The sequence below is a fragment of the Gouania willdenowi genome, chromosome 8 (assembly GCF_900634775.1).
Source record: "Gouania willdenowi chromosome 8, fGouWil2.1, whole genome shotgun sequence".
Classification (NCBI taxonomy): Eukaryota; Metazoa; Chordata; class Actinopteri; order Blenniiformes; family Gobiesocidae; genus Gouania; species Gouania willdenowi.
This window is the reverse complement of record NC_041051.1, coordinates 18,709,473-18,727,536: the sequence shown is the minus strand read 5'-3', so window position 1 is coordinate 18,727,536 and position 18,064 is coordinate 18,709,473. Positions and strand designations below refer to the sequence as shown.

The following is an 18,064-nucleotide window of genomic DNA, read 5'->3' as shown; positions in this document are numbered from 1 at the left end:
TGTTGCATGTTGAAAGTTCAGTATTTCCTACGTTTGGTATTTCTCTGCTTAATTCCTTCATTATTGTTGCCTCTAATTAAAATGAAACAGTGAAAATCAGAAGTGATGATCAGAGCAATCAGCATCATTGCACACGCACAATGACGACACTGATAAAGTAACTTTACTTTGACAATATCTCAGGAAATTGCAGCGGCAAAAAGGAGGAGGAGACAATAAGAGGGATGTTTGCACCCAACAGTGCTTTCTAGTTAATTTTATTTCAGTGCATTAGCATTTCTGTGGATGTCAGTCTTGTCGTCGTAGCTGGAGTGTGAAACGCAGCATCTGTCCACCCAGCGTCACATAAACACATTACTAATTAACGAATGACTCCAAACGCAAACACTGGAACAAATCAGTCATCCCAACAAAAGCCTCGACAAAACCTTCCCTCCTCGCTCCAACTTTCCCCCCCACCGAGATAAATGAGAGGTTTGAATTTGTTGCCTGAACTTAAAATCAGTACTGTATAGACCGGAAATTAAATATGCGATCAATAACGTAAAAATGATGGATGTTTGAAGCCACAACTTCGATTATATTTGGGTAAAATAGGACACTTAATTTATGCGGCACAAAAACCTGAATCCGTCGCTGTCATCTTCCCAGGGTTCAAACGTTGTCCTGACATGAACTGTGCAGCGACTGCTTCTATTTTTATAAAGGGATCACTTTTATCTCCTCTCGTTTCTTAGAAACTCATCTGGTTCATGGAAGACTCTCAGTTTCTTTTAAAACAAATTGAGCGTGACCAAAAAGATATTTTTAGACTTTACTCATAAATTGGCCAATTAGGAGACACCTCTTTACCCGGGAGGCTTCGCGCATATGACTACAGATAGATCAAAAATATCATTAAACCAGTTTTCACAGTAATGAAAAACACGTCAGAAAATGTCTGCCAGGGGACGTCTGCAAACTCCAACACTAATTCCCCCCCTTTGTTTCCAAACTTGTCAGAATAATTACTAGACTTCTGACTTCATCTAATCCACCTGTCTAAGCTTATCACTACATATACACATGGAATAAATTACTTTGAAATCATCTTTGGTGAGTAGCATCACAGTCATGTTTCCCATATACTATATGGATGATAGTCACACCTTGAAGGACCTCAGGCACAATGATTGTAAACCACTTCTTGGTGTGATTGGGTGTTCAACTGTACCTGCAGGCGTAGTGAGCCGAGCGTCTACGCTCCTGAATGCTGCAGTTCAGTTTCATTCGTCGGAACAGGGCCGACCCCTGGCCTGGACCACGGGGCTGATCTCCTGGTGACACGGGTGAGGTGAGGGGTGGAGTGGGATGTGGACCCTCAGGACTCTCCCACAGCCTCAGCTGACGCGTCAACTTCCTCTGACTCATGGCTGCTAGCTTCGGTTCCCTTGGAGCTCACCCAGTTAAAATAATACCAATACCAGCTTGCTTCTTGTTCCACATATGCTCCCCCCCCCCCCCACCCTCTCTCTCTCTCCTACTGATTTCAGTGCACACGCACGTCTCAGGAAGACAGAAAATCCAAGGCTGTACGTGCTGAAAACTACACTCGATCTAAAGTCTAATCTGATACCAAGACCTCATTCACCCTGGAGTCGTGCCGTCTGTGCCGCAGGAGTTCAAAGTTCATCAGCATGCTTGTCCTGCACTCTATCGCTGGCTACTATATGTGCAGCGATCCCATCCCACACTTACTGTTCTCCTTAATCCTCACCAGTTCTGGTTTGTTAAAGCTCTGCCTGTTCCACCAGTCACTCTTCAACACACCAGCTCTAATTAAATCCCACTGTAATGATGATGCTGTTGATGCTGATGTTGGACGAGGCCGGCCCAAACATTCACAACTCCTAAGACAGGGCCATGCTGCAAAAAACAAAAAAAACAACCCACAGATTCCTGGTGAACCAGTCATTTGTGCCTCTTGTATCTGACAGCTTCTCTCCTCCAGGCTGTCTCCCCAATACATGCAACGAGCACGTGCCCCCACTATCCTTATCTCACTGCTCGCAGTTCCTCTGCAGCAACAGGAAGGCTGATCAGTAAGAGCAACAGACCACAGGCACACACACACAGACACGCAGAGCCTGTGTAATGAGGATTTTAAGAGAAGATACAAACAACCAGAAACGAGGAGGAGGAAAAAGGAAGAAGAAAAGTGTGTGTGGGGAGGGGGTTATGGGTTGACTTATACCACTGTGTAAATGTTTACATATTCTCTTACAGAGACTGCAAGGTTTGCACCCTAAACACTCTCTTCTGTTTTGTAAGCAACAGGCATGTCACAAAATCAACTTCATTTGGTCTTTTCCTAATACTAATAGATGCAAATGCAAAAGTATCAACTTGGCATGAGAACCTTTTAAGAGGAATCATCATTATTGTTAACATTTCAGGTTTTTAAAGGACTTTTTAGAAGGTACACAATCATGTGACATTTGTAGGCCTAAATGCCATAATAATCATCTATTCTTTTAACGTTTCAAATGAAATATTTTAGATCTTTGTAGTAGAAATGAACTTGAAGAGTACTTGGATTATATATGGAATCGAATTGAGTTGGCATTTTATTTCGGCAGTCTTCAGAAAAACCAAAACGGAACAAACCACACTCAATTGTCTCATTCTTCAGCCGAAAGGGTGTAGGTTAAAGCAATGCTTATATATACACCTACCCAATCACAGCAAAACAAAACAAGGTTCTCTACATCAGGGGTTCTCAACTGGTCTCACCCTGGGACTCAAATTTTGCCATGGTCATTAAATTGAGACCCACTTTTCTTTTTTTTTTCAGAATTCAACTAACCAAATGTAGTTTTTCAAAAATAGCTGTTGAAAACACACATATGTAATATTTTTAAAAACATAATATAATAAAACATCTACATATTTTCCAGTGCAACATATATTTCACAGCATGTCTGCCAAAATAAAATGTTTTTTCAAAAATAAAAGACATGTCCAATATGAGAGACATCAAGTGTTTATTTTTGACCAGCTGTCCACGACCCATCCAGTACAGGTCCGCGACCCACTTTTGGGTCCCGACCCACCAGTTGAGAATTACTGCTCTACATAATATCACACAATAAAAATGATAATTTAACTATATTTTCACAATAGACATTCAATATGTATTCTGCACAAGTTTTAATGTTTTAATGTGTATATACAGGTATTTAATGTGTTAAATAAACAAAATATGTGCACATCATTTAAAAAATAAATAAATTAAGCACTTTTTATGCACAATTTCATAGTCTTTGAGATAAACATTGCACTTCACAGTAATACAGACGTGCATCATGTTCAATATCTATACACTAGTAATTTGTACATGAAAAGTACGCTTGTTTTATTGGTGCATTGCTCCCCATATAAATAATAGTTTTTTTTTTTTGTTTTTTTTTTTAAATAAAAAAATTGACGGACCCCATGCTATGACTCGAGGACGCCTGGGGGTTCTCCTTGGACCCCAGTTTGAGAACCACTGCAACGGACTATAACATGTATTCAAACTGTGAGCATAAAACAGTGGGAAAAAAACATGACACTGCAGATAAGCACTGTTGAAATGTATGTCAAAGGTTCAAGTTACCATGATACGATATCATTAAAGTAGCGCAATCTATCTATTGAATTCCTATTTAGATATATTAAATCTATTGTGACAAAAGTTAACATTTGTGCTGGTGAAACAAAACATCGTAATCAGCTACAGTTTGCATTTATTAATCTTCCAATCAGAGTTTTTGCTTCATAAATACCAAATTTACCTCTGGAATTACCACAGTGCAGCACAGAAACAACAGGGGAGCCAGTGTAGCTGCTTCCTATGAGGAGAAAGAAGACATCTGCAGTGTGCTGTGTTTGATTACTGAAGTGATGACGTCTGAGTTTACAACGTTACCGTCATTATCCTGTAGAAAGTAAACCTAATTATTCTGCTCTTAAATCGGATAGGCTTTATGCTGTATGAAGCTGTCAATGAATTGGCACAACTACGTTAGAAAGCATCGAAGTTTCCAACGTTTAGAGACTGTTTCAACAGCATTTTGGGCAAAAAAAAAGGGCCAATGTAATTATAACGCCTGTCAGGTGTATCGGGGAATAAATGAAATAGGAAAAACTCTTCATATTTTCCAGCAGATGAGATTGATGCCCTATGAAATCTAATACTCTGTATGTGCTGCGTTGAGTGGAAAAATCAATCCAAACAGGTTTTTTCTGTTTTCAGAAGCAGGACTAACCTTTCTCCAGTGTTTAGAGTACAGATTTCATGTTTACAATTATGCACATTTGAGAGCGTGTGTGCATAATTACTTACATTTATGGGTGTGTTTTTTTTTTTCCCCTTCTTCTCAAAACACATGAGACGTTATGTATAAAAACACACACGCACGGAACAAGACGAGGCAATTGCCTTTTCTGTTTGTGTTTTTCTACCTTTTTCCTTTATCAGCTTACTTACTCCTGCCTTTACATCATTTTTTTTGTTTCCAAACACACACACACACACACACACTAGATGAATATACGAACATTAGCACGTGTACTGCTTTAGTTTTTTTTGCCTATCCATGGGGAGACAAGTGGAGACATTAAGGCTAGAATCATAAAAATCAATCCATTTATCTTCCTAACCCACTTTTTTGCAACACAGGGTCACCTATCTCCATATCTTAGCTTAATATTCTTCATCCAATGTGTCGTGGCACATTAGTGCGCTGTGATGGATCATAAGGTTTATACAGTACAGTATGTGAAGCTGGCAAAAGGTGACTGACTGACAGCATCAGTGAGATAACTATCACTAGGTAGAAAGCCTACCTTGTGATTCCATGTTAGTGGGTGGTGGAGGGAGGAGGTTTGCACATCTCTAATGAAATCAACACGTAAAGCACGCAACACTCTCCTGACCTGAGAAAAATCTCGTGGTGACGCCACAATCAGCGATGTGACATCTGGAAAAAGGTGTTCTCTGCTTGTGATTAAGTTAGAGTGGTACATTTTTTTGATTAAAAGTTTCTTTTTAATGTGTCATATGTCATTAAATGATCATTTGACAAATCATTTAGTCTTGGAACACATCCTGAAGTCTTTCAGTTTGGAGACAATCCTGTTATCATTGCCCTGAGTGACTGAATTTCTTTCTTTTGCCCCCCCCTCGGCTATGGCGGCTGCGTTTTTCATGAAATGTTTTAAATGTTGAAAATCATATCCTGGTGAGAAGCATGTTAAAAGAATGAATTCATAATAACGGAAAATTAATAAATAAAACAAAATAACAAAAAACAATTCAAGTTAGTTTTGTTTTTTTGTTTGTTTTTATTGAGCTTATTAGCAATTATTATTTAGAACTATGTGGTATGAACAGACCACACATGTAAGTAGTTTATCGCAATGAAAAATAATAGTAATGTGGGAAGTTATCTTTTAAAATAACTAATGCTTGCATGAAAACTGTAACTTTTGCACCAACTCTCCTCTATATATTATAGTTAGAGGTACAGGTTTTAGTTGACTGAAACTATACGGTAACTACATAAATGTTTTTGTCGAAAACAAAGAAACTAAGATGAAATCCAAATTAGCAAACAAATTGGCACTGCTCGCAATTGAAAATAACTCACAGTCCATCAGAAATACCTACAGCGGTATTCCCAACCTTTTTAGTTTTGTGTTTCCACTTAACATAACATAGGTCTCATGATCTCATGTTATATTTAATCAATGTGGTTTTATATTTGTCAACTAACTATCTTTCTCTTAAACTAGGGAACTGTTGCTTGAAGCTGCCAGCGACGACCACTAACAGTTTTAAAACTGTACTGTATTTAAAACAGTTTTAAATAACCTGTATCCAAATGTTGTTCTCATTTATTTTATTTTTTTTTCACCACTCATGCCAGTGTTCCCTCCAAAAACACTGCCAAAGTGACTTACCCACACATTTCTGGTGTTTTTATAGATCGAAAGCTGTGCAAAAACCATTATTGTGGATGTTCATTTTGTGGCTTTTTACGGAAACACCCAAACACGGCTGAAATGTACCAGTATATGTCTCTCAGAGTGACGTCATATCACAGGAAACACCCTACACAAAGCAGAACAAAGATGGCGTCAAGAAAATTAATGTCTGATGAAGAAACACAAGAAATCTAACCTTGTATCTTAAAGGCAGTGGCTATCCGTACAGTTGCCTTATCAATATACCGACATTCTATTCGTAGGCAGCGCCCCATTTTGGCCAGCTTAGGTCATGTGATAGGTCAGGCATTGGCCTGTTTAGGTTGCGTGACTAAGACTAAACCTAACCCTAACCCTAAAAATTGTAGCGATATTGGGTTATAACCTACACCTAACCCTAAACACAGCCCTAATGCTAATCCTAAGACGCTACATACTTGTACTTGGTAACCGTACCAATAGCAAAGGGGGTTGTCCGTACGGCAACCGTGCAAATAAACACTTTCTATCTTAAATGTAACTTGATAACACGAGGGTCCTTATATGAGATTTACCCTATTCTTACAGAATCTGTCATAACATTTTTCCGCTTTGGCACCATCTTTGCATTCTTCTACAGGATTCCCAATCCCACGCAATGTGCCAAACATTTCCGAAGTTCAAGTCTTGTCAACAAACCAGTTGTTTGTGAGCGAGTCTGGCGAGCAGCAATTTTAACCTCCATCCAGCCATCCATTTTCTGACCCACTTATGCCTGTTTTTCAGGGCCACGGGGGTCTGCTGGTGCCTATCTCCAGCTCTCAATGAGGTGGGGGCACCAGTCAATTTTAATTTTTCACACATTTTTGTGAGTAAAATTCTCGCATTTGGTAAAATAAATACCTTCAATTTATCAATCCATGAGTCCCATACACTGTCTTTATCTGTGTTAAAAGAGGATCTTTATTCTGACATTTTAGACATTTTAGAAATTTGGATTTTGAAATGTCGTGCCAACATTTACAGTAATCTGGGTGAAACATATATAACTTATTAGAAAAAGGGCTTATGAATTGAAAGTTAATTACTATTTAGAAATGGATTAATTTTTATTTCCACAAACTGCTAGAGGATTCCCTCTGAGGATACGTGAGCAGATTTCATGTTTGTGGGAAACACTGCCCTACGGCATGAAGCATGCTCACAATAACAACGCTGTGGACGATGTAAAGCTCGTTTATCATGTGCGTTGATGCCGTAAATGTTTTGCTTGATGAATCCTAAGCTCAGGTATTACTGCATCAGTAGTTTTGTTATTAAATCACTGCCATGAATCATCTTTCACTAAATCCTCGTGTACAATGTAAGCTGAGAAAATTGGACTGAGCTGCAGCAGCGGTTCATTTAGTCTTTTCTCTACACGTGTAGCGACTACAAAAGGGACAGCGTGATTTCATGTCATTACTACAGCAGGCTTCAAAGGGCTGCAGAACCCTGGGTCAATACAGTGATTAGTTTAATTAAACCTATAACTGCGTATGAGAGTGTAGAGGAGATTTACATCCATCCTCTTCATTGACCTCCTTTTACCATCGATTATTCATTAACAACCATCAGGAGGAAGCCCCGGGCTGGGGCAAGCTACTACCACATCAGCGATTTTCTAAGTCTGGTTGGTGTCGGTTCCCCTTTTCCTCCATCCCAGGAAGAGGATGCTGGTAATCTGTGATGGGGGTAAGCAGTGCTTCACTTAAAAAAAGATCCATGCATCCAGTTAACCCTTACAATTCTTGCCTCTTCATTCTCTTTGCTCCCTTACGTTAATGATTAACCTGTCTGAGTCCATCACCCTCGCTCTGACACACAGAAACACACAGCCTGCTCTCAGCCACACTGGAGAATGTCAGTGATTTTCTGCCCCCGCTTACTACTCTGCCAAGCAAGCACTGATGCTTTTTTTCCAAGAGCAATTTCAGCTGTCCAAGCCCTCACCCCACCCTTAAGCAGTGCCTCGCCCAGGCATTTAGCACCTGGTTGATTGCTACATGTGAGGGGAAGACCTCGGAGGCAGCTGAAGAGAAGAGCACTTAGAACTTGCAAATTGGGAAGGGTGATAAACTGAAAGGCTGGTCAAATAACAACTGTTGTACTCTATCACAGCAGTCGAATCCTTTGAAGATATTTCACGTGTACTACTGGGTCTTTATTAAGAGGCACACAGGCTAGGGCACGCCTGCACTAATGCAAACATCAAATCACATGTCCGAAGTGGGCTTGCCATCTCTGCTTGCTTCTGCTTGCCTTTTGTATTGGCAAGCTAAAGAGAAGAAGAGAACAGCAGGTCCTCTCATGGTGTCTTTTAGCAGCATATACACTACAGTGAACAGGAAGCACGAGCGCTCAGGGGAAGCTGCTGGCCCAATGCCACATTGGCAATGAAAGGACAACTGGCCAGAACAGTTTCACAGTGCCAGGATGATCTCAATACAAAGGAGAAAATAAAGAGAAAGCAGCAGTAAGTAATGTGACCAATCCACGAAGAGGCAGCTGGTGAGATGGATCAGTAACTCTGAAAAACATCAGCGCCTACGGGAAAGTGCAGACAATGTATTTCCTGATCATATTTAAAAACAAATCTGCAGTCATTACAATCACAACCATGTTCAAACTTATAATCATGCATTCAAGTGCCATGACATTTTGTGACCTGAATGCTCATTAAACTCATCAAATTATGTTATGCCGTTCTATTAACATAACTTCCCAGCATGCATTGTGTTTTGAGTGAATGCTTTCCAGCAACCCCTCCTTCACCCAGAGCAAAAAACAGCTGCATTACAGAGAGTTGCCGGGAGTCCTTTCATGCACGCGATGACTCACAGATATTTTCTTGGATATGAAAGAAGAAAAAAATGTTAACCATGGTGAAAATTCTAATTCACTCAGGCCTGCAGCTTCATGTTTCTCTTTCACACATTACCATATATACACACACATATACAGTATATATATATATATATATATATATATATATAACAAGATCTGCACAAATGTACAGTATTTACTGCTAATGTAGCACACATTCTGTAATGCATAGAGCAGGGCCACTATTATTAATAAACAAAAACAAAAAAGAAAACAAAGACGGCCCAGTCAACATTTTTCAGTTTAATTTAAAAACTCTATGCTAATGCTCCTTTCCCCTTCTGGGCACCCAGTGCTGCGTTTGCAGAGGCATTTAAAAAGGGCAAAATTCAGAAAAGAACACACACACACACACACACACACACACACACACACACACACACACACACACACACACACACACACACACACACACACACACACACACACACACACACACACACACACACACACACACACACACACAAAGACAAAGGTCTTGGAGGAACCCAGAGGCCACTGGCCACCTTCACACACCTGGAAAGCACAACTGGATAGGGATTTAGTTTATGGGTCACATTAGAAATAATCAGCTTTTGTTTCACAAAGCCTCTACAATAAAAGCCCTCGTAGTCCATTTATGCATTGTGGAAAAATTGCACAAGGATTTTTTTTTCTCTTGATTCCCCACTATCGCTCTTAGAATAGTGTGTTCTTTCACTCAGACCATCCCTGGATAGATGCTCCATATGCTTCAAAGTCCTCCAGAGAGTGTTCATGACTTGGCCAAGGACCAATGTTGTTCAGACTGCTACATGTATATAATGTATATAATGTGTTGTTGCTTTACTGTGACCAATGAGCTGCACTCTTACATATCAATTCATCTTAGCCTGACCAAACATCCTCTTTCACCCTGACATGTCCTTTTTTAACGCCCTGTCCAGCACGTCCAAGAGGAGTTTTATAAATCCATGGAAATCCCGGGGTTTCATTAAGCATGTAATAAAATCTACGTGCTTTGCTCAGCAAACAGGCATTGTGGCGCTTGTGACATCATCCCAAAGGCGCTGCCTTGTGAGCACTGCACTATGACAACCACAAACAGAGGGACAAGACGGACGTCAAAGCTGCTCATGCTTTCCCATGCTCACCAAATGCCAAAGCAAAAGTCTCGTTTTTTTTTAAAGCAGAGCTTCAGAAAAAGCTCTCCTGTTTCCGTCCTGGACGGGACAAATAGGAGGCGCACTGCACTGTGTGCAAAGCTGGCACTTATGTTTTAGCGTTGAATAAAAATGCTAGTGATCAGAACTAAGAAAGCTCTGAGAGGTGAGTGTTGGTCAAGTTTTCTTGTTAGATATGGGAAAGCGGAAGACGCTGTCAAACAACAAACACAGCTGCTACAGGTCCGTGGATTGATTGCACAAGTAGCCAGCAGAAAAAAAAAGACATTTCCAGACACAGAGATCACCAGAAAGCTTGATTTTATCTGATTAAAACAGAACATGTTATAGCCCACTTAGGTAATTAGAGATTGAACAGGTTTTTTTTAATTTTTGTTAAAAAAAAAACCCAACACCGGAGTTTTAAAGTTTTACTAGCTGCAAGCAGCCAAGAACAGGGAGTCAATACATGCACAATAAATGTATAGCATTGACTGACTTGAGTGAATATGCAGCACACTTTTATAATCAGGTACAGGTTACTTTGTTTGTACCCGTATGTAAATTTGTTTTCGCAGTCAGGTGAAATTCCTCCTTTTCGCATTCAAAACACAAAACATAACCGACACAAGCAATCTATACATTCATTTGAATGCCCTTGGTTCAACGAATAAAAGATAAAAGGGATGAAAAGATAAAAGGGATAAAGAGATAAAAGGATTAAAATACAGAATAAATAAGTAAGAGCAGATAAATAACTTGTGTGCAATATGTGGTGCTATAACTTGTTCAGTGCCGGAAAAGATGCAGGAACAAAGCTGTTTTTATATATTTGAGTCTTACATTTTGGAAAACTGAACATCCGTCCAGAGGGAAGAAGCTGAAAGTGGCAGTACAAACGGTGGGCGTGGCCGTCTAAAATGGAGGTAGCTATAGCTATCCTCTTTATCTGCCGACTAGGGAAACTGAACTCAGCTGTGACTCACCCAGTAAACCACTTGACAATTTGCTTGATGGACTTTCTTTGTTTTAAAGTTATCTGACCGAACCACAACACTAAGGGAAAGAGATCAAATGGACTCAGTAAAAGCACAATAAAACATGGTCATAATGGAACAGTCAATGTGAAAGTTTCCTCAGACAGTGTAAGTGCTGCTGACCCTTTTTGCAATGCACTTCACAGTTCTTTTCGAACTTCCGTTTGTTCTCAACAATGGTCCCAAGATATTTGCACAACTCTACATCTTCAATAGTCTGACCTTTGATTAAAGTGCTCTGGTGCTGTGAGTTTTCCTCTGGAATTTAATCAAAATGTAGTGTTGGTCATGTTTCGTTGCAGGCATCAATCACTGGTCAGTGGCTGCTCTCGCCATCCTGAAGGAGGCTAACAATGACTGAATCATCGGCAAATGGTACTTTAGGATGCTCCTGTTTGTGTATCCGCTCTGACACATGTTTGTGTACAGGATAAAGAGTAGTGGTGACAACACACACCCTTTTGGAAAGCTGGTGGATGAGCTCTTTTGGTCAGACACTGGCCACGGTTACATGATGTTTTGAATTCGAAATTAGTTTGTTCCGAAAATTGAATTATTCGGAATTAAAGTGTTCTGCTTTGTGTTTACATGGAAATAGTAATTCCCGAATTGATGTTTACCTGGAAAACCGTTTTATTCAGCTTTATTCAATTTCGCTTTAGGTCTGGGGGTTGGGAAGGGTTCTGATTGGACAGGGGGAGAACGTGATATATCAAGTGTATCAGGATAAAACACATAAACCTTTTATTTTTGACTACAACAAGAAGACCACATGAGAACTGTTTGCTCTTTTATTTTTGTTGTAGTTTTGAAGCAGCAGCTCGACAATAACACACGGTTTCACTTTGCTTCGCGGACCAGAAGAGAAAGAGAAAGCAGCGGAGAAGAGAGATAGAAGTCCGTACTTTGGTCAGTCAAAGCCAGCAGTTAATGCTACAGATGTTCTACCTCCACTATGCAGGACGTTGAGTTCAAAAATAACTTTATAATGATCCGCGCATCATTAGTAAAGCTCTGGTGCTTCATGCCTCGATGAAGCCTGTTCTGTTTGCCGACGTCCGTGTGTAATAAGTCTGTGTGTGCGTAATAAATCCGTGTGACTGTCCGCAGGTTTATGCCTCCATCCATGCACTCTTTTCATTGTATCCCTGTCTTTTAAGGCTCTTATTAAATAAATGGTCTTGGCTGGAGTCCGGGCGGCCGTTCTGGACTATGTCGTTAGGTCAGTTTAAAGAGAAATTAGCTTTTATTCTGAATTAAAGAGGAATTAAAGCTCTAATGTAAAAGTGTGCTGTTAACTCTTAGGGTGCACTGACACCGACGAACCCTCGAGTTAAAACGCTCTAGGATTTGTTTGCTCGGATAGTCCGCCTTGTTTGGTCGGTGTTAAAATGCAAACGAAGTCCGGAGCGGATCAAACAGGCGACTTCTAGAGTGATTGTTTCTGCCAGTCTCGGATCACTGCCAATCAAAGTCTAGAGAGATCAGGTGCGCTGTGAACGTGTGGACTAAAAACCCGAAAGTATTGTAGATAATGTTTAGCGTGGGTGGTCAGGAGAACTGGCTATGGTGCAAAATAGGGCTTTTAAACTACTAAAAGTATGGCAACTTGTTGCTGCTCCATTATTGTATGTTGTGATGTGAAAGAACAAATGGAGAAGGCAGAAGTTTCCATGCACTCTTAAGCACTCGCTTTAACCCATAGACAAGAGCCTCATCTTCAGGTTTCTAAAGTCTCTACTTCAGTAATGGGCCCATCCAGCCATTAGCTTCTGATCGGCTGTTTGTTGTGGATCAGAAGACGTGCTCTGAACACAAACTGAGCCAAACCAAAGTGATAAAATAAACAGCTGTTCTCTGCCCATTTGGACCGAGTTCGGGACTAAACCGTTGTGAAAGCACCCTTACTCTCTGTGTACTATTGGTTAAAACATGTATGTGATCCAAAGGCACCCAGTAACAGTCTGGAAATTCAGCAAAACCAGCCCTGCCACTTATCCCTGATCTCCAGCCTGATATCAAGCAAACATGAGCAGTTTTTACAATTTCTCCATCTTTTTTTTTTACAGACAGATTATTTAATGCATAATAAATACACCTCGAAACTCTGATGTTTTTTCGTCCTTCGTACTAGCTCTCCTTACTGAGCCGTTATACTATTTATTTATTTTTTGAGTTTTGAGGTCGAGTCTAGTGTCTTCTTTTCTAAAAATCTGAAAAAGGTCACCCTATATTTTGAACTGCTTCATTTGCAATGATCCCTACGAGATAGAAAACCCAGAAGTTACCCTTATCTGTGTCTCAAAAACGTCATTGTTTTAGGAGCTACAACTTTGATAGTTTTTGGATATTCACATTGGCACATCCACTATACAAAATGTTCATACTGTATATATTATGACGGAATCTGTTTTGCATGGTGTGTTTTTTTCTTTATTTACGGTAGCGCAGCAGTTTGGTTACAACATTGATACGTACATATGGTCCTAGTTGTTGTTTAAGGTGTATCTCTGTGTAGATGTAGGAGTTTTTCCAACAATTCTGGGTTTAAAGGGAGCTTTTTAGTTTTTCTTGGTTTTTGAATGTTTTTTTCTGGTGTGTCACCATCTTTTGTTGTCTTTCCAGTGCAACCTGCTTGCTTCGAATAAACGTCGGTCCACCTACGCATGCTGTTGTGTTTCTTTAGTTTAGTTTTGTTTTCTTGAACAGTGGAGGTTTTTATTTCTTTGCCTTTCAAACATGTTTTCTGTGTAAGTGGCTGTTAGCGTCATCTTTTCTTTTCTTTTCTTTTTTTTATTTTTGGCCAAGATTTGTGTTTTCCTCCCTTGGAGACTCTTGTTTTTCGTCAAAATATTGAAGACCCTTCAGAAAGCCTTATGTTTTTTTGTTGTTGTTGACATATTTGGGTCCTTCTTCTGTTTCATTGAGCAGGGTGCCTTGAAACTCTCTTTAGTTTAAAATCACTGCACTGCACTCAGCTTTGTGATGGTTATGTATTGCTTTAGGAAATGTCTGCTAATATTGATGAAACAGAATAATGCTATAGCTTGACAATTTTATTTCTAACTGACAGTTTGAAAGAGAGAGACCCCGAGTTTGACATTTTAACGTTTTATTTGACTTTTACATTTTCTAATAAAAACACATTTATGGGTTATCTGTCAATGTTTTTACTGCACACGGCATTGTTTAAGAGGTTTCCTGCATCCAGCGGGTGTGTTTAAGGTTTGGAGTACAACTAGAAGGCTGAAGATAATCAGGATTCACACAAAGTTATTATTGTATTTAAATTGAACCGATGATTACAGCAGTTTTAAAATCTAAAACAGATTAAATTTTTTAATTTTTTTGATTGATTGATTTATAATTATTTGAGTTGTTGTCTATGTGTTCATTCCTTTTCCTGACACACTAGCTGCATACAAATATAGCAACCCATCTATGTGCCCTGAGCGGCAGTAGAAACCAAGGCAGTACTCTCGATTCTCCCCTCTCTCTCCTTCTTGCTCCTTGGAGATCCCCTCCTTTTATATGTAAATCCCCCTGCAATCCTGCAGGCCATCAAGTGTGAAAAGTACATTTTGAGAATTGTGACTTTAAAGAGAAACTACCAGTATTCTACTTTTAGATCATTAATGGCCACGTTTACATGGGAGCTTTAATTTCTCTTTAATTCAGAATAAAAGTTAATTCTTCTTTAAACTGACCTTGTAAACACTTCATTCCTAATGCAAATTTATTTCCGAATTAAACTTAAATCTAAATTAGGTGGCTGGTTTATTCCGACTTTAATTTCCGAATTAAATAATTCCTCTTCCTTGTAAACACTTAATTCCACTTTAAATTAATTCTAGTCAGTCTGTGCAAGCGTGACTTGCCGCGATGACGCGCTGGTGACGACACAGTCCAGGATGGCTGCCCGGACACCAGCCGAGACTATTTATTTAATAAGAGTCTTAAAAGATATGGATATAATGACAAGAGTGGATGGATGAAAGCATAAACATGCGGACATTCACATAGACTTATTACACACAGACGGACCTCGGCAAACGGAACAGGCTTCACTGGGGCATGAAGCAGCAGAGCTTCCCTACCGATACGCGGATCATTATAAAGTTCATTTTTTACTCAATGTCCTGTATAGTGGAGGTAGAACAGCTGTTGCGTTAACCGCTGGCTTTGTGTGACCAAAGTACGGACTTATATCTCTCTTCTGCTCCGCGGACAAAAGCGAAACCATATGTTATTGTCGAGCTGTTGTATTCAAAACTACAATCAAAATAAAAGTGAAAACAGTTCTCATGTGGTCTTCTACATGAGCCAAAAACAAAAGGTTTGTTGTGTGTTTTCCCGATAGAAGTGATATGTCATGTTCTCCCCCCGTGCTATCAGAGCCTTCCCAACCACCAGAAAGCCGAATAAACCGGTTTTCCATGTAAACCTCAACTCGGAATGACTATTTCCACGTAAGCACGAAGCAGAACACTTTATTTACGAATAATTTAATTCAGAATAACTAATTCCGAATTAAAAAAACATCATGTAACCAACCATGGCCAGTGTCGAGAAAAGCTGTTTTCCACTTTAGAAGTACCTTGCCAGTTTGGGTGGTTTTTGAGTTCTACTAAATGTCCTCTCCTGCCTGCTGTATCAAGACTGACGCTCGGCTAAACAGATGGCTTTATCTGACACAGAGAGTCGAGGAATGCTGAGGGATGACAGATGGAGAGACAAGTTCAAATGATGTTCTGTTTAGTTTCCTGCTGCTCGCATTGAGTTAAATCATTAGCTGAGAGACAAGCGATTCAAAGGGAAGAATATACCCATCGACCGCGACGGAAGAAATGGTGTGTTATTGATTCCCTTTTGATGTTTATTGGAGTTTCTCGGAGAATAAAACCCAAACAGATGAGGAGGGAAAATGAGAATAAAAAAAAGTAGGGGGAGCAAGTAGCGGAACTCAGTTTTATCACGCTGACCAGCATTTCTGTAAAAAGGTAGAACTAGCGCATGTTATGAGAGAAAGAAACATGGAGCTGCAAATGTGAAGGAGCTGGACAGTTAAAGAGTAGTGCTGGCATTGGCATCTCTACTATACAGTCAAAAATAATTAACCATAATGTTGCCCCCCTCCCTCACCAACAAGCCCACACAAGCAGGGGTATTTTTAGCCTTATCTCTGAGATGGAGCTCCTAACTCTGTCTCTGCAGGCGGGGGCCATTGGGTCTCTTTCATTTTAATCCAGACTGGAGAGAGATGAAGAGAAATAAAGAGAGAGTGAAGTGTGTGAGTCATTCAGAATTATACCTTTGTGTCACTGTTGCTCTGTTACTCCCCAATCTATCAATCTCTATCTATCTACTGTATCTATATCTATCTATCTATCTATCCTTTCAGTCCGTCCATCTGTCTTTAAACCTGCATCCTCTCAGTTTCCGTCATTTTCTCTATAACTTAAAATAAAAATAACCAGCTTTGACATCTAATTTGCTACATAAAAATATTTCTCATCAGAACAATGATTGGCTGCACATTACCCCGAAATGATAGATAATTACTAATATAATGTGATGCAAAAACAAATGGTGCACTGAGTGCAGCGGCGTGAGAAAGCGTGCATGGTTGATGTGAACACACCCTGAAAGGGTCCATTTAGCTTGATGCTCTGAATTGTCTCCTAATGGGAATGTGGTGCAGCTTAACTAAAGTGAGCGCCGTGAACGGCTTGCCCGCTTGTTTACTTCATATTGTGTTGTTTTTCGAATTCAAAGCCCACAGTAAACCTACAGACATCACAACTTTTATCACTCTCGTCTTTTTGTTTTGAAGCATTCTCCATAATGCCTTTGCTTATACTTGCAGGCAGCTGTTTGATGCTAATGTGTGAATGTTACAGTAAAACATAGAAGAATAAAATATGTTGCCAGTTTAAGTTTTAAGTGTCCGACAAAGGCTGTGTGTGGAATTCTGAGTCGTTTTTCTTTACAGTAATTTTCTAAATGACTAAATTAACAACTGACTAAACTGACTTAATGATTTTAAAGGATGGTCAGAGATCGTTTGGAAAGAAAAAACCTACTTTTTTATGTATGCATTTTTCATTAGACTACTTTCTCTAAATCAAATGATATTGTGGACCAATAATAAATCACCCATTATAGCTCTGTAAGATTACTATTAGTCATTAGCAAAGAAAAATAAGAACATCCCAAAAAAGCGATGAGGATTATCCTGAATAGTACTTAAGCATCATTAACTTGGAAAGAGTCCTTTTTTTATATGCATTCTTTCTTTTTGTAACTGCCTTTGGACCATTGCCTGCATCAGATGAGTCAATCTGTCTGTGACTCTCTTTTTTCGTCCCTCCCTGTCTTTGTGCAGACTGGGAACTGTAATTTAGGCTTCACTTAATTTCCCCTCTCAGCCTTCAATTCTTCCCCCTCACAGGACAACATGCCAGCAGCTTGAACCTTTCAGCATTTATCTGCCTATATTCTGTCTACAGAAGTCCTGATGAAAGCCCTGCGCATTCACCTGCAAGCTCTATTTACCAAATCTAGCCATAGGCATTTTGAATCACCAGTGTCAAAATAAATCTGCAGAACAGTGCTATACACACAGCGAGCCTGGGGCCACATGCAGCTCAGAATCCAACCAGAAATGGCCCAAACACTCTTTACCACCAGAGAAATTTCGAGATACATTGACAGCAATGCTTTTTGTAGCTGCTCTTTGCACTGAGGCAATGTGGTTGTGTGCTGTGAAAGCGAGTGGTAATACATATTTTATAACTGCAAAACATAAACCCATAAGGAAAACAGTTTAAACTTCAACCCTGATTTAATTAGGGACCAGGCTGCCCCATTGTTATCTTGCATAATCTCATTCTTCTTCTTCGGAACATCTACTTCCCATGTGCGAACAATCATCAAATTTAGCACAAAGGACCAGTCCTATGCCAGATTATC

At 39.7% G+C, this 18,064-nt stretch overlaps 1 protein-coding gene across 2 annotated transcripts in view; it reads right to left on the bottom strand.

The window, feature by feature from the left end:
- Positions 1-18,064, bottom strand: part of pde4a (phosphodiesterase 4A, cAMP-specific) — a 63,327-nt gene that overhangs the window by 24,088 nt on the left and 21,175 nt on the right. Inside the window, exon 1 of one of the 2 annotated variants that reach the window (XM_028454989.1) lies at positions 1,214-1,477. The exons of the other annotated variant lie outside the window; for it this stretch is intronic. Coding sequence (XP_028310790.1) covers positions 1,214-1,410 — 197 coding nt within the window. The 5' untranslated portion in view covers positions 1,411-1,477. Of the gene's footprint in view, positions 1-1,213; positions 1,478-18,064 lie in introns of those variants that run through there. 2 annotated transcript variants of the gene reach the window in all.